The following is a 23,572-nucleotide window of genomic DNA, read 5'->3' as shown; positions in this document are numbered from 1 at the left end:
GCAAATATCGCTCGACACCTTGATTAGATGATGAGCCACTATGACATGAAGATGATGATGATGCTGCTAAGATGATGTCATTGAGCTTGTCGCAGCGGATAGAATAAGATATAGACGCATAGATAAGTCGCGTGATAAGATTTACAAGTTCCAAAATTCCCCGTTTTTGATAAGACTGCAGCAGAAGAGACTTTTGCCAAAACGTGACTAAGCAGGGCTAGGCTTCTATCAGGTTTATGGCTTGATCCGCAGTGCTATATATTCAAAGAGGAATAATGCAAGTTTATAATATATATACACCCCTTGTTAATCATCCGATCACTGTTGTAATTTAAAATGTAAAATACTTTTGCTTGCATTTTATTATTCATTTGGCACTTAAAAATTATTTTAATTAAGTCAAACGAAAATCTTGTGCACACAACAATATTATTCAAATGTGTATAGTTCCGTTGGAAAGATTAAGAGGCAAACTAAAGAACGCAAACAAGTCAGAAATAACCGAGTGGACACACTAGATGTAAAAATGAAAATAATCTATTTTGAAAGCACAACAGGCGACGACGCCTGAGAGCCGCAGGTCCAACATGCACGCCCACGCGTTGCTGTCAGGTATGGGCAGAGGCCAGGAGGGCATGGAGAGCTTAGTGGGGCAGCAACGCTCAATGGAAAACAGATGACGAGCGTTGCTCGAGTAGCGCCGCGTAGCGCAGCATTGACAATTATAATGTTTTGAGGTGGAAATGCGGAAAAGCGTAAATGTTTGTGCGTCTTTGACAGTCTGCCAAGCGAGTCGCCTGGGCGAAGGCAACGCCGAGAACAAATCAAATAAGCATAATAATAAAAATAAAAATAATAAAAGAGTTCGTCAGAGGTGGAGTGCAATAACTAAATGGGGCTTGTCTCCATTGTTGCCAGGGGGCAGTGCTAAGTGTTGGGATTGGCACAGGTAGACGGGTCCAAGTATAGAGCAGACGACACAAAGTTTCCATGCGCATTGTGAACGCTAATTTGTGTCAATTGAGCTATCCCAATTGATTGGGCTACAATTCAATTACGTCGCATTGAATTATTCATAGATTTGGGTAAATATGTGCCGATAAAATTTACACAAAGATATCAATAAATTTGCATACCATATCTTTTGTGTTCAAGCCAAAAACTGTTGACCCAAAGCAGCTGACAGGCGCATTCCTCAGTCTGAGGAGTTACCCTATAGACCTGATTAGCACTCCACACATGGAAAAGTACAATTTAACACAGTTTAAGACCGCCTATGTACACTGTGCATCATGTTGGCTTGTTAGCTCTGCATACAATTTGTTACACGCGGCGTATACGTAATGCCGCCACGATTTAAAGGCTAAGAGATGTTTTTCTCTATCGTTATGGCAATTTCTATTGACAGCGCATGCAATGGAAAAAAATTCCACAGTCTACGTGCCATCATCAGCATCTATATATATATATATGTGCTTTATTTTTTATATCTAGTTATATATATTGCAATTATTCTTAAATTGCCATATCAATGTCAGGCAAGCCAGCTGCCTTTTAATTGTTCGCCTGACGATGATTACAGGGTGTGTAAATTTACATGTGTATCTGCTCAGTAAAGAGCTCTCTACCTTTGCAGCGACCTGTTGTCTCGTTCCACATCCGTTCCACAGGCCATTTTGACGTCAAGCTCGAGCTGTTTGCCATTTGTCAAATGTCGGTTTGATAAGCTTGCTGCTGATAGTGCCTCGGGCTAGAGGCAGCCACAGATTCATAATTCCAGGCATTTTAGCACAGAAGTGGGCGTGACGCATCCACCATCAATATGCGTGTACTATATATAGACGATAAGATCTAACGATTAGATTGATTGACCAGGCTGACTGTCACATTACCCAATTGATTCCTATGCTTCGCCTCATGACTTGAACGAAAGCACCCTTAACGAGCTGCAAGTGACAGATTGAAGCACTTGGCTCAATTCGCGATAATTACTTACTATTTTTAATTGCTCGAATCAATATTAGTTCTCCCAGTGGAGTCTATAAATCAATGCGAGTTCTGCGATAACATTTTTATGGATTAACGCTCATGCGATTGCTTAAAATCCCATTAAAAGGCAATAAAATCCAGCATAAACCCTGGCATATTTTCAGAACCCAACGCCAGATAAGCTTCTCCACTTCAAATCACTGTGAACGTGCCGAAAAACGTGTGCTCCACTCTTATCAGAGCCCGAAATACACCAAATCGCTGCGGTGCTGCATGTTTGTTTCGCATCAGAATGAATTCATACAGCGATTGCTAACTGACATGCCTCTGGGCAGCTCGAGCTGTGCAGGGCTGGGAGGGTGCCGCTGAATAGTCAAAGACTCTCAATTGATAACAAAAATAATTTGTTTAAACACTGCTTTGCTACAAATATAATTGATAAGCTTTGCTGTGATTAGTTTTATTTTTTGTCGAGCTCTAATTAACTTTTGTTTTCCAGTTGGATGGGGCTGCTCCTTATGCAACTGAAGATCACCTGCCACTTTGCTGCGGAATTCTATTAATCAAGACTAACGAGCTGGCCATAGGCAGAGTTATAAATTGTGTAAGGCAGCAGTTCGATTACGTTGAAGATAAAGCGTATGCTATTGTCAGTTAGTTACATTGCCCCTGACTTATGTCATCTAATTTCAGCGAGAGAGAGAAAGTCAAGTGCTAGGGGAGAGCAAGGGCAACAAAAGCGATGATATGGTCGCCAATACACTTGAAAAAAGAACGTAGTTATTAAGTCTAAACTGCGCAGTACCTAAAAATATTCGTTAAGTCTTTTTCAAAAATTTTAAATTCACTTAATACTTTAAATTGCGATGCATAATTAACATTCCATTTTCGTTGCAATTGCAAATTGAGTTTACTAGGATGTATTTAAAGTAGTCAGCAAATGTATCTGATGGATACCAGCTCCAACTGGCAATGGCAATGGCAGTGGATTGTGACTAATTTCATTTACAAATATACATATACATTGCTTTACAGACTGACTAAACATGAAAGCCCAATCCTACTCGTAGTCACTCTCTAAAGGAAAAGAGTGAGAGAGAGAGAGAGAGAGCAGACTTTACTGATAAGTCAACTGTTGCTGTTGGTGTTGTTTACATATTGGCCGGCATGTGGAGAGCGCAAAGAGCAGGCAACACGCACACACATATACACACATGCACACACTCTCACTCACATGCATACAGGCACAGCGTGAGTTGGCAGCATGTTCGGGTTTTACTGATAGCAAGAGGCAACAACAACAAAGCGAAACTAAAATGGAATTCACGCGATACACATGTGTGTGCCAGCAACAGCAACAACATGCAGCAGCAGCAGCAACAGCAACAGCAACAGCAACAATGTGACAGCGACGACTGCGGACGTCGACAGCGAAACTCTCTCGGCGCGAGGCGATCTCATATTTATAAAAGAATCGCCTCGGCGTGTATTTCAAGCAGTCGCAGTCTTTGAGCGCTAGAACCAAGCCAAAACCACAACACAACGCGCAACTCGCTTATATAGCACAGACTATATAGTATCTATAACTGTATCTGTATCTGTAGCTCTGGCTGGCTGTCAGTGTACAAAACGCGTGCTCGTCCCGTCCGTGAATCTTTTGCTTACTTAAAACGTGTGTGACGAAACGTAGTCAATATTTCGTCGCTTATAATTTATGCCAAAGTCAATTTGAATTCGATCACTCGTGTTTTTTTCTCAACTCGACTCCACTGTGCACATGTGCGCCCAGCTACATGACGGAACACGTTGTGTGAAATCTGAATAAACGAAAAAACTTGGGACCAAAAAAATTCCACTGGCCAGGCTTCAACTCCACTGCCAGTAAGAGAGAAATAGAAGAAATAGAGAAACATCCCGAATTTCCCCGCCGTACAAATGACAACCACTTTGAATATGGTGAAAACTGGAAACTATGCCAACCGTAAGTTCGAAAATTCGCAACACCCGCAGGCACCCACATGGTTAAAAATTTCTAAAACTTATATAAGCTGCGAGTGCATTTGTCAAAAGCGCGCTGAGCGCGACTTGTTGCCGGAAATATAGCATATCACCCCACACATCCCCTCTTACTTTCCGTACACATGTACATAGTATCTATGTGTGTGTGTGTGTGTAAATATTTATAAAATGCCTTATAAAGTCAGTGAAGCGAACGTTAATTGCTTTTGAAGTTTACCAAGCTGAGCATATGGCTAATACAGTTATGATTTGTCAGTACGTGCTTACAATTGGCATTACAATTCAGCACACATATACACGCTTTTGTTGTGTGTGTGTGTAAACACATTGAAGTGACCTCCACTGCACTGCCATGGAAGAGTTTATTACGAAAAATAATGCATTGAAAATGATTGAAAATTTCCAAATTGAAAACGATTTTATTTTATTTATATTATTTAAATTTTTTGGTGTTGTCTGACAAATAAATTTTTAGCACTCTAGCCGCACGCTATACAAAAATGATAAAAATAAACAAAAAAGTGAAATAAAATAAATAGAATAGCAGTGCGCGAGCAGCGAAGAGACAAAAGAGTGAGGCATGGCGGCAGCCAGAGAGACAGACAAAGCTATATGTATATATGTTCGTGTACAGATTCGTACATACATATATACACAAGTCACATGAAAATGTTATGAAAAATAGAAGAAAACTAAGCAAAGTAAAGCTAAGCGAACTAGAGGTAGGTCATTCTTAAAGGTTAATGTGCAACAAAGAATATTTCCTGTTTGAGCAACAGAAACAAAAACAAAAACACTCGCCAGCCATAAATCTTTCACCTGATAGAGTTCTTGACTTCCCCAAGTATTGTTGAGTCGAAACTGTTGTAACCGATTTTACGATCTGTAGGTTATAGCACGTAGCTAGTGAGTGAACCGGGCCTGCTTCCCGCCTGCGCTCGATGTACTGCAGCAATAATTATCTTATCTACTAGACTGACATACTATATTTTGTTATTGTTCCAATTTATCGTGTGCTTGTTATGGCAAGTACAGTTATTTTGGCTTTATCGGTTATCAGCACATTTAGCCCCAACAGGCCCCCCTTACAACAAATGTCCTTCAACGGTGCAAAGCCAGTTATATATAGTATAATTATACTAGAGATTGCCAATTAATCAAAAATTTATTTCCATAGGTCATAATAAATTTTATTGATTGCCAAAATAATTTTAGCAATCTGCCATTTAGGGAAACTGTTAATTAAGAGTTCTGTGTGGTCTCGAATATAGATTTTATTTTTTGCATCAAGCGACACAAGTAACAGATATAGAAACAACGAGCTCATAAATTGTTGTCTAAATGAAACCACAAAAACAAAAATGAAATAGCATAAAATTAAATAAAACGAAAAACGTGCCAGATAAAGAGTTCCACACCACCCAAAATGAATCAGTCCATTATGCAGACAGAGAGAAACAAAGCGAGAGAGAGAAAGAGAGAGAGTGTGCGTGTGTTTGTGAGGAGACAACGAGAAGCAACTGGAGTATCAAAGTTCAGACATGCGCTAACGTCATCATATTTTTTGGAGGCTTAATAACTGTAAATTGTTCAGTACTTGTTGTTTTTTTTGCTTCAAGTGACTAATTTGTAATTAATATATGTACATATGCTTATGTACGGCAATTATTGGCATTGATTGGTCAGAGAGTTCATTAGACTCCAAAGCGCACGCCTTGTAAGGCCGCAACCGAAGGTTGCAACAAAAATTGTGCAACATTTTCTTTTTTTTATTGCAAACTTCATTTTTTATAGATTCAGTCTTAGGCCATTTATAGACAATGGCTGTCTAAAAATAAATTAAGTCCATTAATCGCAGTCGCAAAAGATGGCAGCGAATAACAACTGTAGTAGTGATCCCCAACCTCACCATGCGCGATTCAATAAACTGTAAATACTTGCGCATGTATGTGTACGTGAGAGCCAGAGAGTGAGAGAGAGAGAGCGCGAACATTCGTCACGTGCGGCTGTGTCGGCCGATCATTGAGATCGCTACAGCTTGAACAGGTAGTAGGCGAGGCGGCCGAGGCAGAGATATCTAGATATTGTGGAGTGTGTGTCGCGTGTATCATGGAATGGAACTGTGGGCCCGCTGAGCTGCTAGTACAGCACCGTCCTCTTGTTCAGGTTGCATTTCATTGAATCGCGATTGCTGAGTAATTCACAATTTACAGCGCTGCCAACTTGCGAGTGGGCGTGTATGTGTGAGTGTGCTGAGTATATACACACATACATATATGTATGTACATACATGTGTATGTTTGATTTTGACACAGTGGTTTAAAAATAAACTCGCCCCACATACAAGCATACATGTATACCACGTATTAAGAACTGCATTAGTAAGAGCAACAGGCAAAGAGTAAGAAAACTGATAAGATTAACTGAGAGAGCAGCTGTACTTATGTAAAGAGCAGCAGGTAAAACGCATGCGCGTCGGCTAAAACAAGAAAGATATTCGCTTTGAATTCACATTCACATTTTACATATTTAACAAAAATACTTTTACATTTTCAGAGAGAATCTTTGGAAGGCGGCATGTGCAATGCATTCTGTGCTTCTTCTGCCTATCGCTGGCCTATGCCTGGCGCGTCAATCTCAGCGTGGCAATTGTGGCAATGGCAAAGTCCAACGATTCGGAAACCGATAGCGATAGCATATTCTCTGTTAAAGTAGGTTTACTCTCAAGCTCCATATATGTGAAGCCCATTACTAAATGTTCGTATGCTTTGCAGAAATATGAAGTAAATTCGGTTCAGCAAGGATACTTGTTTGCCAGCTTTTTCTGGGGCTACGTGATAACCCAAGTGCCTGGCGGATACATTGCCCAGCGCTATGGTGCCAAGATGCTGCTGTCTGTGGGAATAACGATTTGCGCTGTACTGACGATATTGACGCCTATGTCGGTAAAGTTCGGCGGTTGGATAGGAATGTGTGTGATCCGTGGTCTGCAGGGACTTGCCCAGGGTGCAGTTCATCCGGCAACCCATGTGCTGCTGTCCAAGTGGTCGCCGGTGAGCGAACGCGGTATGCTGGCCACCATTTGCTATTCGGGCGCACAGTTCGGCACAATTGCAATGCTGGCGACGAGCGGTTTCATTGCGGACACGGCAATGGGCTGGCCGGGCATCTTCTATGTGGGTGGCGCCTGCGGCTTTGTCTGGGTGATCTTCTGGCGCATCTTCGCGTCTAGCACGCCTGAAAAGGATCGTCGCATCTCTCCCGGGGAGCTGAAATTCATACAGGAGTCACGCTCAGTGGGCAAAATGCAAGAAGCCGATCATCTGGCCCCTACGCCCTGGAAGCATATATTCACCTCGATGCCATTCCTTTCGTTGCTGGTGGTGCACTGCACCCATATGTGGGGATTCTGGACGTTACTTATGCAGATTCCTAACTACATTAAGAGCATCTATAACATTGACATCAAGTCCAGCGCGCTGCTCTCCTCCCTGCCCTATACTGTGATGCTGTTGCTCAGCTTCTTCTTCGTGTTTCTGTCCAAGGTGCTGGCTAATCAGAAGTCTCTGTCCACTGCCTTTAATCGCAAGCTCTTCAACACTATTGGCCACTGGCTACCTATGTGCGGACTCATTGTGCTTGGATATGTACCCGATGCCACCTGGGGCATAGTTGTGCTCACGTTCACGGTCGGCATCAGTGCGGCAACCTATCTCGGATTTCAGGTCAATCATATAGATCTGTCGCCTAACTATGCGGGTACCTTAATGGGCATCACTAATGGCGCTGCGAATGTAATGAGTGGGTTGGCACAAATAGTTGTGGGATCCATTGTTCTAAATTCTGTAAGTTTATAACTAATCTACATATGAGGGAGTAAATCTCTATCTTCATCTTTTTATTTTTAGAATGACATTATGCAGTGGCGTTATGTCTTCTTCCTCGCCGCGGGCTTTTACTTCATTGGCAATTTGCTTTTCCTCATCTTTGGGCGAACTGAAATCCAATGGTGGGATTCACCTTTGGAGGATGCGGAAACGGCCGAGCAAGGTGTGCCCTTGTCGCCCGCTCAAATGAGCAAAGTTTGAAAGACTTAAACCTCATGACACTTGGCCTGAGTTGTGGTCCTGCACAGTTGTTGTTTCTTTACATTGAAATCTATATTTAAGACTGTAGCTTTAAATTAGTTGTTAATACTGAAGTCAAGCTGAAATTGCCATAATGACGATCGCGTGCTTCCATTAGCGATATTAAACAGAAACAAAAACAAAAACAATAACAATAACAAGAAAAAGAAAACAAGCCTAGATAAGCAGCCTAAATTATTGTTTACAGTATTTTCCATAATGTACATAAAATATACATATAGTCTAAGTAACTGATTAATATTGCTATCAGTTTGTTATGTTTTTGCAAGTAACGCCATTAGTGAATTAGTTAAATCTAGTAATAAAACATAAAACCCACTTGTGATGTAGAAAAGAATGAACGTAAACGTAAAAAGGCAGAAAAGAAGACATATGACATGCATACGCATGTAGCCGGCAATAAAACTGGCCACAGATTTGTGCAAAAATCAAAAATCACTACTAAATTTCTTTTATTCCTATCACATAATTTCAAATTTCAATTCAAACTCTTTACAAGTTTGGCGCAACACTGAAAATCGATAGTGAAGCAGCCCTGCAAACTATCGAAAGTAAACAAGCAGCCAACAGCTGTTTAACAAGAAGAAGCAACAGTTGTTAGAAAAAAACGAAAAAGAAAAATGCAACGTCCGCAGCGCAATTAGTTTATATTGTTGTTGTATTTACTGGTTGCTGGTGTGCAAGTCGAACACAAACATGCTTAGACGCTTGCAGCGCAGTCAACTAGCGGCAGTACTTTACAATAATTGATTTGAGAATTGAGATTTAATAACAACCAAAAAAGATGCTTGGCTGCATGGAGGGCTGTTGCCGTATCGGCTATGACAACATTTCGAACACAGGTAGATAAGTACACAATCAATTTGCATTTGCCTTTGTTCACAGTCTATTGTGCCAACAGGTCCGCGTTTTGGCGTGCGTCATCTGCAATGCGTTTTAGTTTTCCTTGGCTTGGCCGTGGCCTACTCGCTGCGCGTCAATTTATCAGTTGCCATTGTGGCCATGACAGATAAGAATGCGACTAATCCGGATTTTCCCGAGTTCGACTGGGATCAGACCGTTAAATCCTATCTTCTGAGCAGTTTCTTCTGGGGTTACGTGGTCACGCAAGTGCCTGGCGGTTATTTGTCAGCGCTCATTGGTGCCAAGTATATATTATTCTTCAGCGTGCTCATCTGCTCCTGCCTGGCGTTGCTGACGCCCTACTTTGCTCTGACTGGCGGCTGGCAATGGGTGGTGGCGCTGCGTTGCATACAAGGACTTTGCCAAGGAGTCATCTTTCCCTCGACGCACACGTTTATATCGAAGTGGTCGCCAGCAGAGGAGCGTGGACAGCTTGTGGGCTACTGCTATTCTGGATCGCAATTCGGCACAGTCATAATGCTCTCTGTAAGCGGCTATATAGCCTCTTCCTCGCTCGGCTGGCCCAGCATTTTCTATATATCTGGCATTGTCGGCATTTTGTGGTCACTGGCGTGGGTGTACTTCAGCGAGAGCACACCCGCCGAGCATGCTGGCATTACTGTCAGCGAACGTCGCTATATAGAAACTTCTGCACAGCAGCGTCGTCCCTCAGATGCGGGTCGCGAGGAGCCACGCCCACGCTTACGTACACCATGGCTTCGCATTTTGAGTTCGCCACCATTCTTGGCTTTGGTTCTGGCGCACTGCGCCAACAATCTCGGTTTCTGGACGCTGCTCACGGAGATTCCAACGTTCATGAAGAGCGTGCTTGGTATGGACATCAAGCACAATGGACCACTATCGGCGCTGCCCTACTTGACGATGGTGCTGCTTACCTGCTTCTTCATCTGGCTGTCTGAGCAGCTCAAGCGTAGACAGAACCCCATTTCGTTAAACTTCTCGCGTAAATTCTTCAACTCTTTGGGCATGTGGCTACCTATGCTCGCATTGCTAGGACTGGGCTTCATAACCGCCAGAGATGGAGACTTCAAGCTGGCTATTGCGCTGCTTACTCTAGCTGTAGGCACAAATGCGGCGAGCTATTTAGGCTTCCATGTGAATCACATTGATCTCTCGCCAAATTTTGCTGGCACCTTGATGGGCATAACCAACTGTGCGGCAAATGTTATGAGCATATTGGCGCCTCTGATTGTTGGTGTCATTGTCACCGATGAAGTAAGCCTGTGCTGTTTTTTAAAGCGTAAACTAGCTCCCTAACTAAATATTATGTTGTTTTTTCAGACAAATCCCGCACAATGGCGCTTGGTCTTCTATTTAACTGCCTTCGTCTATTTCTTGGGCAACCTCATTTTCATTGTATTTGGACGCATAAATGTTCAGCCTTGGAACAATTCCAGCTCAAGACAGGCACGCTCTTCGGCATCCTCAGAGCCTTTGGAAGCAGAACGAGCGCCGCTTATAAATTCCTAAAAAAAAAAAAACAGTTACTCGAATTTCATGCAGTTCTTCTGCAGAACATAAGTGATATACCTAACTATGTGGTATTTTATGGAGTTGATCGTCGCTATATATACATAAATAGAAAAGTATTTTATTGCTATTTATATAAATGAAATGTACAAATTTTTTGTATAATTAAATTGCTTTTTATGTGCTACTCAGAACGATGATTTCTATATTGCCCCTATACGTTCGAATGTAAGTCATGCTGGTACTCAAATAGTTCAATGACGCAGATTGTAAGAAAGTAACAATGCTTATCTTTAATTTGAAATTAAATAGTACTTCTTGGAAACTACATCGTTTAGCTGGACACACAAACCGGGATTATCAATACCAAAAATAGTTTATGATTATTGAAGTTTGTTGGGTTGTTGATGTGGAGCACAAACGTCAAAACTCTGAAAAGCTGTAACTCGTTATTGCATTAAAATTTGTTAAACTTCTATTAAGTATTGGGTAATTTATTTGTTAGTTCTTTTTATCATTGTAGAAATCTTAATATTACGTATGCTAAACTAATTTAGGATTTTAACTAATGTATTTACTAAGTATTTTCGATTTTTCGAAAGCAATATCGAGTATTAAATATCGCGTACAATATTGAACTCTCGTATAGCTTAAACTTTAAGACATATGCGTAGTTAAAGCTAAGTTATGCAAAGCGAATACGTTTCGGACATTGCGTATTCCCATCTTTAATGTATTTACATGCGCTGTGAACTGCCCGGAGTTGGCCTCAGTGCAGCTTGTGATTGGCGGGCAGATCTTCGGATCGAATGCAGCGTCCGCGGTAGCAGATTTCCGTCTCAGAGGTGACTTTGGTTGATGTCGACGTCGCATAGACGACATTCTGCATCAGATCCTTGTGGAAGCTGTCCTCCTTATTGCTTGCTGGCGTGCCCACTGTGGTGTTAGCTTCCGTAACTTCCGCATCTGTGGTGCTTTCAATGGGCGCGGCTGGCTTTAAGCGCTTGATGCTCGTATATTCCTGGCGGCGTTTACCAACGGCCGCCAATGCCGCCGTTACTGCCTCGTCCTCGCTCTCGTCGATGGCAAACAGATCATGCAGCTGTTGCTTGACCTCCGAGAAAATGCTTGGCTGAGTGTCCAAGTCATCCACATCGGCTGCAGTGTCCATGCGTCGCGTTGCGCTCTCCTCGCTCATGGGTAGCGTGGAGGAAATTGTGGTCAAGTCTGCAGTCTTTGGCGTGCTCGCCTCGTACTCCTCGGGTGTGGTGGGCGTGACAGCTGTGGTCACTTCGGGCATAGCTGTTGTAGGAGATTCGGTCTCTGTTGCCTGCGGCGTGGTGGACTTGGTGCTGTCTTCGGCCTTTTCGTTGTTGGAGTAGAGCGAATTGTAGAGCTGTGGAGCCAGATTCTGCGACTCGGCGGTTTCAAAGTTCTCGCTGTGTTCAGTGCCGCTGGGAACACGCGCCTTCTTCCACTTGCCACGCCTATTCAGGCGGCTGAGCGTGCTGCTAGTGGGCGACTCCGTGGCTAGCTGCTCTGGAGCCTTGCCCATGACCTCTTCCAGAAGTTCAGCAAATGATTTCTCGGGTCTGTGAAATGATCAAGCTGCAGTTTAAATATTTCTATCTATGATTAAAAGTGCACTCACTTCAAGTTTGGTTCCTTAATGGCAGGAGTTGTGCGCTGGCCCGCTGATCCAGACAGATCGGCAGCTACATTGAACTCAAAGGTTTCTGGCTGTCCAGTGGGTCCGGCTGTAACAATATCCGGCTCATTCTCATAGCTGTGTGTTTCGCTCTTGCCATACTTGGGATTTAGCGGCTTGAAGCTGTTGGTGTTGCTGCCACTGTTTGAATTCTCTGAGGCGGGCGACCACTGAGATTCCTGTCCCTCAAGCTGGAAGGGCTGCTTATAGCGACGCCTTGGCGGTGAAGGCGTTTGCTGGAAGAGAACTGCGTTGAGCAACAGCTCGCAAAGATGCAATTTCCAAGCGACTTACCTGCTGCTCCTCTTGTTTATCCTGCTGTTGCTGCTGTTGATTGTAGCGGCTCAGCTTGCGTAGATTTTGTCTTTGAGTCGAAAGCTCCGCTTCTGGTTCAGGCGCAGCAGTCGATGAGGCGGGATGCAGTGGGCGGCGCTGGCGTTGACGCACCTTGACAACTCGCCGGGGTGGCAAACGTGCACGCAGCTAACCAGATGGATAGATAGATAGATATATAGATATTATATATTATAACATGTGCTTTGAAATATAAATCATACACAGAAAAAGACTCGAATGTTGCTACTTACGGAGGGGCGCTCCTCTGCAGGCGTTGTGGTGGTAACTGGCGTCTCTGTGGTCGTCGTTGTGCGCACTCTGGGATAGTTACGGCGGATGAAAGGCGAACGGCGGGTGGTTGTTGCTGTTGCCGCAGTCGTGGGTGCCTCTGTGGTAGTGCTCACTGTCGTAGTTGTTGTTGTTGTTTGTGTGGTGGGCGGTGGAGTGGTGGTAAATATTGTGTTGACTTCATTGCGTATGATGGCCTCGGTGGGAGTCAGATCCTCCTGGTTGGGGAAGTAGCCGGGCCCATAGTTGTCCTTGGAGAACTCATTGTAGTGCTGCGCAATCTGCATGGGCTCCAGCAGACTAGCCGGATACACGTTCTGCTCGGGCTGATCGATGCTGTTGCTGGGCGTAACCGTGTACACCTGCTGAGACTCCGAGGCGGGTCCTTCCGTGTTGCCCACATCATAGGAGCTGGGTATGGCTGTGGGGCTTGTAGGCCGCCTAGACTTGAAGACGGGATAGTTCTGCTTCAGCACATCACGCTGATAGTCCAAGTCCTGATCCTCGCCCTGCTGCCCATGCTTGCCGCCCTTGAAAGGCTTCTTCTTGACCTTGAGCGACTGGCGCTCCTCAGTGCTGGGCTGATAGCGTATGCGATTGGGATTGCGGAGCAGCGGATTGCGACTGCTGGCAGGTGGACGCCGCGTAGTTACAGTGGTCACAGTCTCGTCTGTGTTTTCCGTATTCACTCTGTTATTATAAGGACGGCGAATGCGGTGTGCGGGCTTGGAGCTCTCCGACTCGGAGTATGAGACTGATGAAGTGGTGACCACCTTGGTGACAGCTGGCTTACGAGTGCGCAGCACTGGTCGTCGCGTGGGCCGCGTCTCTGGCTCAGGCTCACTCAGCGGCGTTGTTGTCAGCGGCAGCTTGTCCTTCTCCTGCAGATTGTTGACCAGGCCGGGTATGTCTGGTGTCAGCGCCGGCAGCTCTGAAGGCACGTGATATGGGTTTGGCTCGTATTCCACATTAACCTCATTCTGATTGTAGCTGGGACGATGGTTAAGCGGGGACTGCTGCTCCACCTGGTAGCCCACATCAGAGCTGGTCACAGCCACAGCGGGGGAGTAGAGATGTGGACGCTGCTTGATCTTTTGTGTCGTAGTTGTGTCGTACTCCACTTGCTGGTAGGGTGAACTGGTGGTCAAAGGACGCTGGCGGAAGGCGTCCTGTTGGCGGAAGTATTGCTTCATGCGCTGCTCCTCCTCCTGTACAGTGCTGGGAGTGGGCACGCGTGTGGTCAGCTGCTCTTCTGCCGGATACTGCAAATAAAATTGTGAGATATAAATATATTTTATATTTAGTTGGTCTACATACCTCTTGAGCAAACTGGGGATATAGCTGGCCGTGCGAGCTTGGGAACTCTACCTGCGGGCGTGAGCTGTACGTGAAGAGCGTCTGCGGCGTGGCTGTGGTTGAAGTAGTCGAAGTGGATGTCGATGTTGAAGTTGAGGTTGAGGTGGAAGTGCTGGTTGAGCTGCTGCTGGGCTTGCTGACCAGCGAGCTGAAGAAGTCGTCGCCTCCGATTTGATTCAGAGTGTCAAAGGGATTGGGCGTTTTGGCTGGCGCACGATAGACGGACTGCTCGACAGGCACTTGCTGTGGACGCTTCTTTTTGGGACGCTCCTGCTTGGCGGGCAGCTTGGGAGCGTTTACTTCCTTTATGCCGTCTTGGACATAATAATAGCTGAATTTGTTCCCACGCGTGGGCACGGCGGTGGTGATAGGCTGAGCTGTCGTCTCGTAGACATTGCGATTGTCCTTGCCGCGATTTATTACAATGGAGCCCACATGCGGCTCGGGCAGCAGAATTTTATTGAACCCATTGGGCGTGCGATAGCTGAGAGGCGCCACAAAGAAGGAGACATCGTTGAGGTCGCGAGAGTTGGTCAGCTGGGAGAGATAGGGCAGATCAAACTTCACATAGCCATCCGGTATGGGCATGCCCGAGGGACCGACAAAGATTTCTGGCGTCACTTTAGTGGGCGCATCGATCACAGAGATGGACTGAGCGCTGCGCAAAGCAGCAACCACATCCGCTTGGGTTGGCCGCGCATTGGGACGCAGCAGGAACATGGCCAAGGGCGGCTGATGCGCCTTGGGCTTGGGCTTTGCTGTGGTAAACTGAGTTTGCGGCTGCACGTAGCTCTGGAAGATGTTGCCAGGCTGCAGCGTGGTGCTGGTGGGACGCGTGGTGGTGGCGGCGTTGAAGAAGTCGCTGCCGATGCTGGGCTCCTGTGTGTAGAACTGATTTATCTGGTAGGGATTGACGGCGGGCAGGCCAGCGTTCACATTGAACTTGTTCACCTCAAAGGCAGAGGAGCCCAGCTGGGAGCTGGCAGCACTTTGCGGCTGATGTGGATGCGAATGCGGATGCTGACGCTGGCGCTGCTGATTGTAGAGTGAGTCGTAGGGCACATAGAGCAGCTGCACCTCTTGATCCTTGCCAGCGGCGGGTAGAGCGGATGGCTTGCTCAAGCCGAATAGCGATTCGGGCTCTGGATCAACTGGAAACACTTGCGGCGTGACGCTCTGCAGCGAAGCCTGCGTGGGCAGTGGCTTGCCATGCGCCTTCAGCGGCTCCTGTATGTAGTTCTGCTGATGCAGTGGCTTGTTGAGCGGCTTCTGGTAGTCGGCGTAGTGCGGCGCAGAGTGCTGACCAAATAGCGCTGGCGGACTGAACAGTGAGGAAGGCGCTCCTCCGAAGGAATGCTGGATCTGGTAGCCCGTTTGCAGAGTGGGTGGTGCTTGGGCTTGGCTGGCATCGTTGTGGAACGGCATCTCGAACTTGAAAAATGACTGTGAAGTGGGCTCCTGTCCAGCATGTGTGTGCTTCAAGTGTGGCGGCGGTGGTGGTGGTGCTGGCTGACGCAGCGGCAGCGCCTGTGGTGCCGAATTGGGAAATCGTTGAAATTGAAAGGGGAAATCGAATTGCGAGCCAGTTGGCTTGCTCAGCTCGCCAAAACGCGCGCTGGGTGGAAAGGATTGCGAGTAGGTCAATACGCGTCCATTGCCGGAGCGATCCTTGCCGCTCTCGTCCAGTGGCTGAGCCAAGGGCACCCAGTCCAAGGAGTCCGTATCGGCGGTACCCACAGACTCCAGCTGTCGTGACCACTTAGCGGATGACTCCTGCTGCTGCTGCTGCGCTTGGGCGTAGCTCACTGAGCCCAGCAGCAGGACCAGGCCAGTGGCAAAGAGTTGCATGCGTCGCTTCATAGCCAAAATGCCTGCAAAGAGAGCAACGTAAGTGGGTCTATCATGCAAAGTCAGATCGTGCTGGCCAGCCAAGGTCAGCTGGCCAAGAATTTCAAAGATTTCAGTCACGACTCGGCGCGAAGCAGGTGAAAGGGTTGAGCAACAGCAAATTGCTGCACTTGCTCTCTTGGATTATGCTGGGTAGCTGTAAGTGTAACCGGTCAACTGGCGCTGGCCATAACGGCCAGCAGCAAATTGCCATAATTGCGAGCTACGGTACGGGTTGGCATTTGGTCATTGCGAGAAATTGCATTGGATTAAAATTGATTGTCGCTTGGCTGTAATTTGTGATCGGCTTGGATGGTCAGTGCATTGAATTTCCTGGCTGGTCTACGTTGGATGAATTTGCATAATATGCTAATGGGGCTGGGCAGCTACTTAATTGCATCATCATTATCAAGGGGCAGTCAACAGCGACAACGACAACGACAACGGCAACGACAACTCAAAACGAAAGTCAATTGACCGCTGGATGGCGCCACATGTGCTGACAAGGGGAAGGGGTGGAGCTGAGCTAGCAGCCAAAGCTGGATAAGTGCACTTTCGTTTTCACTTTTCCACTGAATTAAATGCTTGCTGTTGTTGTTGTTGTTGTTGTTGTCGTTGTAGTTGCTGCTGTGGCTGAAATGAGAAATGCACATGCTTATAACGGACGGCAGACCAGTCAAGATCAGGCCGCGCATTAAATGGGTTAAACGAAAGCAAAAGCGAAATGCGAAATGCGAAATATCGTAACAATTGCAAAAGCAACAGCAACCAGCAACCAACAAACAAGCCAAATAACAACGGAACTCTCAAACTGTAAGCTACTAGTTGCAGCAACAGCGCAACAGGTGGCGGCACAGTGAAAGAAGAAAGTTCAATGAGCAGACAGAAAGAAAGAAATAGAGAGAGAGAGAGAGGCAGAGTGAGCTGGCGAACAAATGATAGAAATTAGACACAGTTTGCGGTCAGTTTTGGCAGCCGGCAGGCCAAACCCGTTGCTACAGTCGAGTGACTGCCAAAGAGAGAGAGAGAGAGAGAGAGAGAGAGAGAAAGAGAGAGAGAGATAGGGAGAGAAGCTCTCCTGCACTCTTATGCGCTTTGACTTGTAACGAAAGTGAAATGTGACAATGCCCTCAGTCTATCAATTGTTGTTGCTGTTGCTCTGGTTGCAGTTGTAATGGATTTTCATTTCCCTTTCATACGATAGCACACATCTGTGGCAAAGAAAGTGACTTGCCACATTTTGTGGGCGTGCAACATTTGTTTCGTAGCCTTGAGTTAATTGCAGCTAAACACACGCTTGGCCAGCCGGATGTACACCAATTGATTTTGCTCCAATAAGCAATACGAAATGAAATCCCCAACTAAGCTGCTTACAATTGTTCAATTACAGCCTCCGCTGGCATTGACATTGCTTCATCGCATTTTTTGGGTGTGCCTCTGATAGACTTAAACACGCCCACGATCCAGACGAAGCCAAACACTTACCATAAACAGCGGCAACGAACGAGCAAAGACGTATAAAGTTGAGTGTAGGATTTGTTTATTTTGAAACTGCAAAGAGAAATATGCAAATAATGTTGAATTAGCGTTGCAGACATTACAAAATCCAAAGTACAAAAATAATTAACAAGCAAATTCGTTGGCAACACCTTAACACTCCACTTGTTATACCCATGGCTCTAATCACAAGGGGTATGCCTTTATATCATAATCACCATCATCTGCATCACAATGGAGCGCTTTATTAAAGAGAGTTCATAAATCTCTGATTGCTTGCCAATTAAGTCTGTCTATTATCCAGCATGGGCTTTGTTTCTGCCGCCGCTCGGTAGCAGCTCAGGCTTGTTGTTTAAATTTATTATAACACTTACAGCTTTTATTATATTTATGCGCATAAGCTTAATGTGCTTCTAACGTTTGTTCTCATTTCAGAGACTCACTGACAATCTGCGTCGCAATCTCAGTGCAACAAACAGATCGTGTTGCAAGTCTAGGAATAATTACGCACACAAACAAGTTGCGAATTTGTTTCTTGCTTTGTTTTTAATTACATTGGGGCGCTGCAAATCAACGCCTCGTTGCGCATGCGCGTGGGCGTGGCAACTTAAAGTCAGAGTTATCAGAGCAAAGCGTCAGCCGCAAGAGATTCGCCGTGTGCTGGCGGCGGCTGCTGCGTTGCGGCCAATTGGCAGTTGGCCAAATTGTCAGCTGGCCCGTTAATTGATATACGCAGCAGCTGAAACAGCAACAGAAACCGAAACCATTTGCTTGCGCAATGAGTTTTCGTCAAGATTTAATAATAAAGTTTTCCCAGTTCGGTTTGTGCAATAACAAACTGAATATATCTCTGTTATTATGGTCGCGACCATCAAAGCAGGCAATTAAAAAAAGCGTTACACATTTTGAGGTTCACGCAGTTCATAGATACTTTTGGGCCTGCCAAAGCCCGCTCACCAGCTTCAGCTTCAGCTTCAGCTCCGGCTTCGAATTCGGTTTGCAATTTATATCCTGCATTTTAGCCAATTACTCAGGCGCTGTGGCAAGAAATTTATGGGCTCGTGCCGCTGTCAAGCCAAAAGGGGCAATGGCAATGTAAAAATTTATGCATACTACCCGTCCGCCACCCCCTACGCTCCCCACTACGCCCATGCAGCGAGCAGCGCGCAGCAAGTTGTGCCATTGAACTCGCCATGGAAAACGAAAGTGACAATGAAATGCAACTGGGGGCACAGCGACTTGTTTGGGCTGCCGGAAAATGCCCACGACAGGCCAGAGCAGTAAACTTCAAAATTTAATTTTATTGCTCTCTGGCTGTGCTTAGACTAATTTCAGAAATTTTATGGCGCAACGCACACGTTTAAAAATTAATAAACGACATGTAAATTTCACGCACCTCGCGGCCAACAAACTTTCATTTTTCTATGCTTTCCCAAAAAGCAAATACCACAATGCCTCGTTAGGCAGTCGAGAGGCTTACGCAACCTTAAGAATTTATGGACAGCCATTGGATAATTGGGAAAGTTGTAAGCCAGGCATGCAGAACATAAATAATATATTTATTTTTCCGCTTTGTCTGCCGCCTAATTCGACACAAATTGCTTGTAAAAAAAATTCCCTAACAAGTCGCAACTTGACTCGTCTTGTCGTCGTCTTGCTTGTCTTGTTTTGTTTTGCATTTGAAAGCGAAAGTATTTGCTTTTCGGGGCGTCAACATCAATTGCGTGCAAGTATTTCTTGCAAGCCGGGCTCACCTTTAATCGAAATCGAGTCGAAATTTTTGAACATATTGACAAGCGACATTTGGCTTACGCAATTTCGTGTTAAGCGGATGCGCGGAACGCTTAATGACCAACATGTACAGTTGGCCAACAACAAATTGTTTAATTGCCCTTTGCGGTATTTTCGCAAAAAGAAACGCAGTTGGCAACAGCGATTGTCCTTTCGCTAGATTAACAAGCTACCCCATTGCTAATTATAACAGTCATTAAGCGATAGCTATCAAGTTGGGGGCCGACTTAATTATGGTATTGCCAAACAATGTGACAATTGGCACAGAGAGCGAGGGAGGGCGAAGAAAGCCAAAGTTGCAGCTGTGTCTGCCATTCTGGCTCTGCGGCTTATGCAATTGCTGCTCGAGCAAGTTAATCTGCATAAGCGGCTGCTCTTAGTTATAGATTCCATGTGGATTCGCTAAAGCGCTGAGAAGTGTGACTGTGAGAAAATTTTATGGCCGCAAAAAATGGCAGCAGCAACTGGCAACAACAACAACAACAGTCAGAGCTAGGCCATCCAGTTTGGCCTGCCTTAACTTGTTTTTATGGCCCAGTCTAGAAAACGGCTTGTAAATTGGCCCACTGTTGACACGGCGCAACTACGCTGACTAATCAACTGATCGCTGCCCCTGCGGCCCAACTTGCAACTTGCAACTGCAACTGCCACTGCCAGCTCACGATTTGTTTGCTTTTCTGCTTTTGCTTTTGGTGCGCCAATTCAGACTATTTGATCGTTCGACAGCTGCCGTTTGATCTGCAGCGTTATAGCGCATATGTATGTGTGTGTGTGTGTGTGCGGCATGGCTCTGTGTCAAATATTAGGCGCATTCATTGATGTCTTCCGTTGCCAGATGATGTAATTTGACACTAAAGCTGCTGTATACCATAATTAGTTTAAGTTTGTGTCTTGAGTCATTTGTTTAATAATAGGTTTGTGTCCTGAGTCATTTGTTTCTACGCCAAGTTTGTGTTCCAAGATGCTGTAAGCACACCAGAAGTAAGTCAATTAGCTGCCGCTCTTTGCGGCTGCCCATGATCTGACGCTGGCTCCATTGAAGCTCGACCCGACCGCAATGGGCACGCGCACATCGCCAGTGGCTTCTGGCTTTGAGGTCTTTAACAATGCTTAGGTATGTGCAAGCGCGTTTCACTTTCGTTTGCCGAAAACGTAAATATGAAATTAAAAAAGTGTTTGCGGCACGCGCCACATCAACTGATGGGGATAGCGGGTGGGAGGCAGCGGGCGGGGTGGAGCCGCTTAGTTATGGATTTGCACAGTGGCTGGCAATAAATGCGTAAGTAAACACACAAAATATGACAATAAAGAAAAAGTGAATCTGAATTTATTTTCTTGACACTTTCGCGAGCGTTTTTTATTATTTTTATTTTTATTTTCTTTTTATTGGCATTGGCCGACACGGCGGCTACGTGATTGCAGCTACAGCCAAAGGCTATGCGAACGCCGAGCTGCCGTTTATTGTAATTAGAAAGTATTTAATTTCGAAAAACGCACAAATAAATAAAAACCATAAACAAATATAAGACAGAAAAAAAACACAAAATAAAGTTTCGCTTTTAATTTCGTTCCGAACTTGGCAATTGCTTTATGATGAATGTGGAGTAAAAGCCAAAAATGATGACAAAATGCTCAACACTTATCACACACACACGCACACACACACACACACACATGTTTATCTACGCTTAGTTAGCCCAGCTGATGGCTCATTGAAAGCGAAAGAAGCTGTCTCCAGTTTACAGTTTATGTAAATGCGTGAGATAAACAAGATTTTTCTTGTGATCCACAAAACTGAAAAGCAAATTTCTCTAGGTGAAAATTGTTGAGTGGCTGACAAGAGCCAAAGGCAGAATAAAGTGTTTAAAGTTTTATGGGCTTTGACTTTGGTGTCATTGGGTCGCCTTTTAAGCTGGGCTCATTATGTGGCAACTAGCAGACGTCGTTGCATGCCACTTGGCGAGTGAAGAAGTGCGCCCAAGATGAAACAAAAATCAAAAAACCAACTACATGAAAATTTCCAAATAATTAGAGCATGAAAATAAACTGCAAATTGCCTCAGCGCCAACTCAATTTGTTGTCTATAAACATATATAAATAACTGTATGTGCATGTATGTGTGTGTGTGTGTGTGTGTGTAAATAGAAATTTATTTGCCATTTTTGTCAGTTAGCTGCTACTTACCGCCTTATCCAAGTCTCCAAGTCCAACTCCAACTTCCAGTATAGGCCGCAAGTGGGCAGCTCCTCTTTAAGATTTGTTTCTTTTTATTTTTTATTTTTATTTTTATTTACAACTCTTTCACCGCTTAACTCAATTATTGTTTTAATTATTGTTGAATTAGCAGCACTCGCGGGGCAATGCACGAGGCGTTTCGAAAAAATTTCACTTGCTGTTTGTATCTCTCGCTCGCTCTCTCGCGGGCTCTCATTCACTCCTGCACTAGTTGGATTTGAGCAGGAAGCGCTATACGCACTTTCAGTTTGGTACCACTGTGCACTAGTTAAACAGTAAAAACAGCTAAACAGTTAAACAGCTACAATTGCGAACTTCAGTTGGAACCGGAGCTGATGCGCGTCTGTATAGTTGGCGTGCCGTTAACAGACTGAAGAAATGAAAAGCGTCTGCGGCCAAAGTAAGTAAGAGTGGTTTGGTTTTCTTCCAAGCGACAACGTTAACAGCGACTGCGCTGCCGGCGGCGACGTCAACTGCAAGCGCAGTAGCTAGCGGCAGCGCTCAAAGTGGCTCGCTGTAGCCGCAGCCGCAGCTGGGGCCGCAAATAGCTAAAGCGACGGCAGCGTGTGTGGCTCGAAAACAAAAGACTTAGGCAACAAACTTGCTCTGTGACTGTGGGTTCTATTAAACGACAGATCGCTCGCTCTCACTCACTCCACACATGCTGAGCTGCAACCACAGATATGTAGAGTGCACACTTTAAATAAATTGGCTCAGTTTCATAAATAACATATATGTGTGTGTGTGTGTGTGTGCCTTAACTAATACAGTTATGATTCATAGAGCAGAGCATAGCTTAAATTATTGACTCATTGCCATGCCAACTGATCCGCATATCAGGCTTTAATTGGCTTTAACTGAGTCTAGGTGTGTGTTGTACAATGTACATGGCACTCAAGGTCGTCTCGCTGCTTTTGTCTCGATTCTGTAACATTAAATCGCACTGTGAATTTAATCAAATTGTTCAGTTGAGGCCCTTGTGCTGCCTTTTCAAAGACTAGACTGTGGGAATTCAGTTACGGTCAGGTGTTAAGCAGTTTAATTGAAGCTTTGATAGGCGGTTGCTTTAGAGCAAGGCGTGGCCCTTACATAGTTAGTACAACAAATTCGCTTAAAGCGGTTAAAGTTGCTGCGGAATATTTTCAACTTCTGTCTATCTCTAGAACCTTTGAAGGCACAAGTCACCTTCCTATAGTAGATCTCTTTAAAGTCGCTTTGTGCTGTCAAGAATTGGCCTTAAACGTTTCTTATTTTTGCGCATTTCGGAAATTATTTGTATAAGGCAATTTAAATATTCTCACCGGGCCACGCATTTGTTTCCGCTTTCAGGCAATTGCAATTGTTTGTTTTGTGTACCTTTTGTGAGACTTTTATGGGTCGTGGAAAATGAGTTAATTAGCCTAGAGCAGCGCGTATGTGAATTGCTGTAGCCAAAACTGTAGTTAGATAACCAGCTGCGAAACAAGTTGAGGCCTCCATGGTGGGCAACTCCATCAAAGATCAGTCAGGCTATATGAGTTATGCATATATATTTAATGTGATTAATTTTTTTTGGCACTCTGCAGGCGCAGTGTGGGCATTCAGGCGTAACGGCACTTCCGCCTAATAGCTAAGCTAAGCTGCAATTTGTCTTCGTCTTCGACTTGTACTAAATCAACTAGCAGCTGCTAACTTAGTCTATTGTTTAGAGAACAGAACACAACACTTTCATTTTCTGCTCGCTCGTCAATCGCTGGCGGCAATTAAAGCGAATTGAGAGTCACGCTGACCTTTTCACGCCCAAATGCCAACAGCTCCAAGCCGGACAACCGAGCAACCTGTAATGTCGACCTTCAGCCCCCCACCATGCTGTGGCGCAGTTTTTCTCAAGCAGCGCAGTTTTTCCTAAACGATGCGGAAAGAGATTATTTGAGATTTGCATAAG

General features: G+C 45.1%; 3 protein-coding genes across 3 annotated transcripts; 2 read left to right on the top strand and 1 right to left on the bottom strand.

The window, feature by feature from the left end:
- Positions 1 to 3,498: 3,498 nt before the first annotated feature.
- Positions 3,499 to 8,594, top strand: LOC108597688 (putative inorganic phosphate cotransporter). The gene is made up of 4 exons (XM_017984363.1): positions 3,499 to 3,970; positions 6,565 to 6,719; positions 6,783 to 7,853; positions 7,917 to 8,594. Exons 1-4 carry the CDS (start codon positions 3,925 to 3,927, stop codon positions 8,094 to 8,096), a joined length of 1,452 nt encoding a protein of 483 aa, XP_017839852.1. The 5' UTR covers positions 3,499 to 3,924; the 3' UTR covers positions 8,097 to 8,594.
- A 169-nt stretch (positions 8,595 to 8,763) lies between these two features.
- Positions 8,764 to 10,671, top strand: LOC108596849 (putative inorganic phosphate cotransporter). The gene is made up of 3 exons (XM_017982979.2): positions 8,764 to 8,998; positions 9,058 to 10,295; positions 10,362 to 10,671. The coding sequence occupies exons 1-3, from the start codon at positions 8,941 to 8,943 to the stop codon at positions 10,548 to 10,550; spliced, it is 1,485 nt and encodes a 494-aa protein (XP_017838468.1). The 5' UTR covers positions 8,764 to 8,940; the 3' UTR covers positions 10,551 to 10,671.
- Positions 10,672 to 10,716: 45 nt separating this feature from the next.
- Positions 10,717 to 22,018, bottom strand: LOC108596848 (flocculation protein FLO11). The gene is made up of 7 exons (XM_017982978.1): positions 21,598 to 22,018; positions 17,611 to 17,676; positions 14,200 to 16,109; positions 12,846 to 14,144; positions 12,553 to 12,741; positions 12,202 to 12,494; positions 10,717 to 12,142 (listed from the first exon to the last, which is right to left on the bottom strand). Exons 3-7 carry the CDS (start codon positions 16,096 to 16,098, stop codon positions 11,320 to 11,322), a joined length of 4,503 nt encoding a protein of 1,500 aa, XP_017838467.1. The 5' UTR covers positions 16,099 to 16,109; positions 17,611 to 17,676; positions 21,598 to 22,018; the 3' UTR covers positions 10,717 to 11,319.
- Between the last annotated feature and the right edge of the window lie 1,554 nt (positions 22,019 to 23,572).

The sequence above is a fragment of the Drosophila busckii genome, chromosome 2R, assembly GCF_011750605.1.
Source record: "Drosophila busckii strain San Diego stock center, stock number 13000-0081.31 chromosome 2R, ASM1175060v1, whole genome shotgun sequence".
NCBI lineage: Eukaryota > Metazoa > Arthropoda > Insecta > Diptera > Drosophilidae > Drosophila > Drosophila busckii.
The sequence above is the reverse complement of the archived record's forward strand: the minus strand, read 5'-3'. Positions and strand labels throughout refer to the sequence as shown.

What these genes read in the sequence shown, in the direction of transcription:
- LOC108596848 (XM_017982978.1), bottom strand. Translation starts at nt 16,098, where the DNA reads ATGAAGCGACGCATGCAACTCTTTGCCACTGGCCTGGTCCTGCTGCTG. An exon ending in ATAAACAAGAGGAGCAGCAG is followed by an intron (nt 12,495 to 12,552) that starts GTAAGTCGCTTG and finishes GTTCTCTTCCAG; the next exon opens with CAAACGCCTTCACCGCCAAG. An exon ending in ATTAAGGAACCAAACTTGAA is followed by an intron (nt 12,143 to 12,201) that starts GTGAGTGCACTT and finishes ATCATTTCACAG; the next exon opens with ACCCGAGAAATCATTTGCTG.
- LOC108596849 (XM_017982979.2), top strand. Translation starts at nt 8,941, where the DNA reads ATGCTTGGCTGCATGGAGGGCTGTTGCCGTATCGGCTATGACAACATT. An exon ending in TGACAACATTTCGAACACAG is followed by an intron (nt 8,999 to 9,057) that starts GTAGATAAGTAC and finishes TTGTGCCAACAG; the next exon opens with GTCCGCGTTTTGGCGTGCGT. An exon ending in GTGTCATTGTCACCGATGAA is followed by an intron (nt 10,296 to 10,361) that starts GTAAGCCTGTGC and finishes TTGTTTTTTCAG; the next exon opens with ACAAATCCCGCACAATGGCG.
- LOC108597688 (XM_017984363.1), top strand. Translation starts at nt 3,925, where the DNA reads ATGACAACCACTTTGAATATGGTGAAAACTGGAAACTATGCCAACC. An exon ending in AACTGGAAACTATGCCAACC is followed by an intron (nt 3,971 to 6,564) that starts GTAAGTTCGAAA and finishes TTACATTTTCAG; the next exon opens with AGAGAATCTTTGGAAGGCGG. An exon ending in GATCCATTGTTCTAAATTCT is followed by an intron (nt 7,854 to 7,916) that starts GTAAGTTTATAA and finishes TTTTATTTTTAG; the next exon opens with AATGACATTATGCAGTGGCG.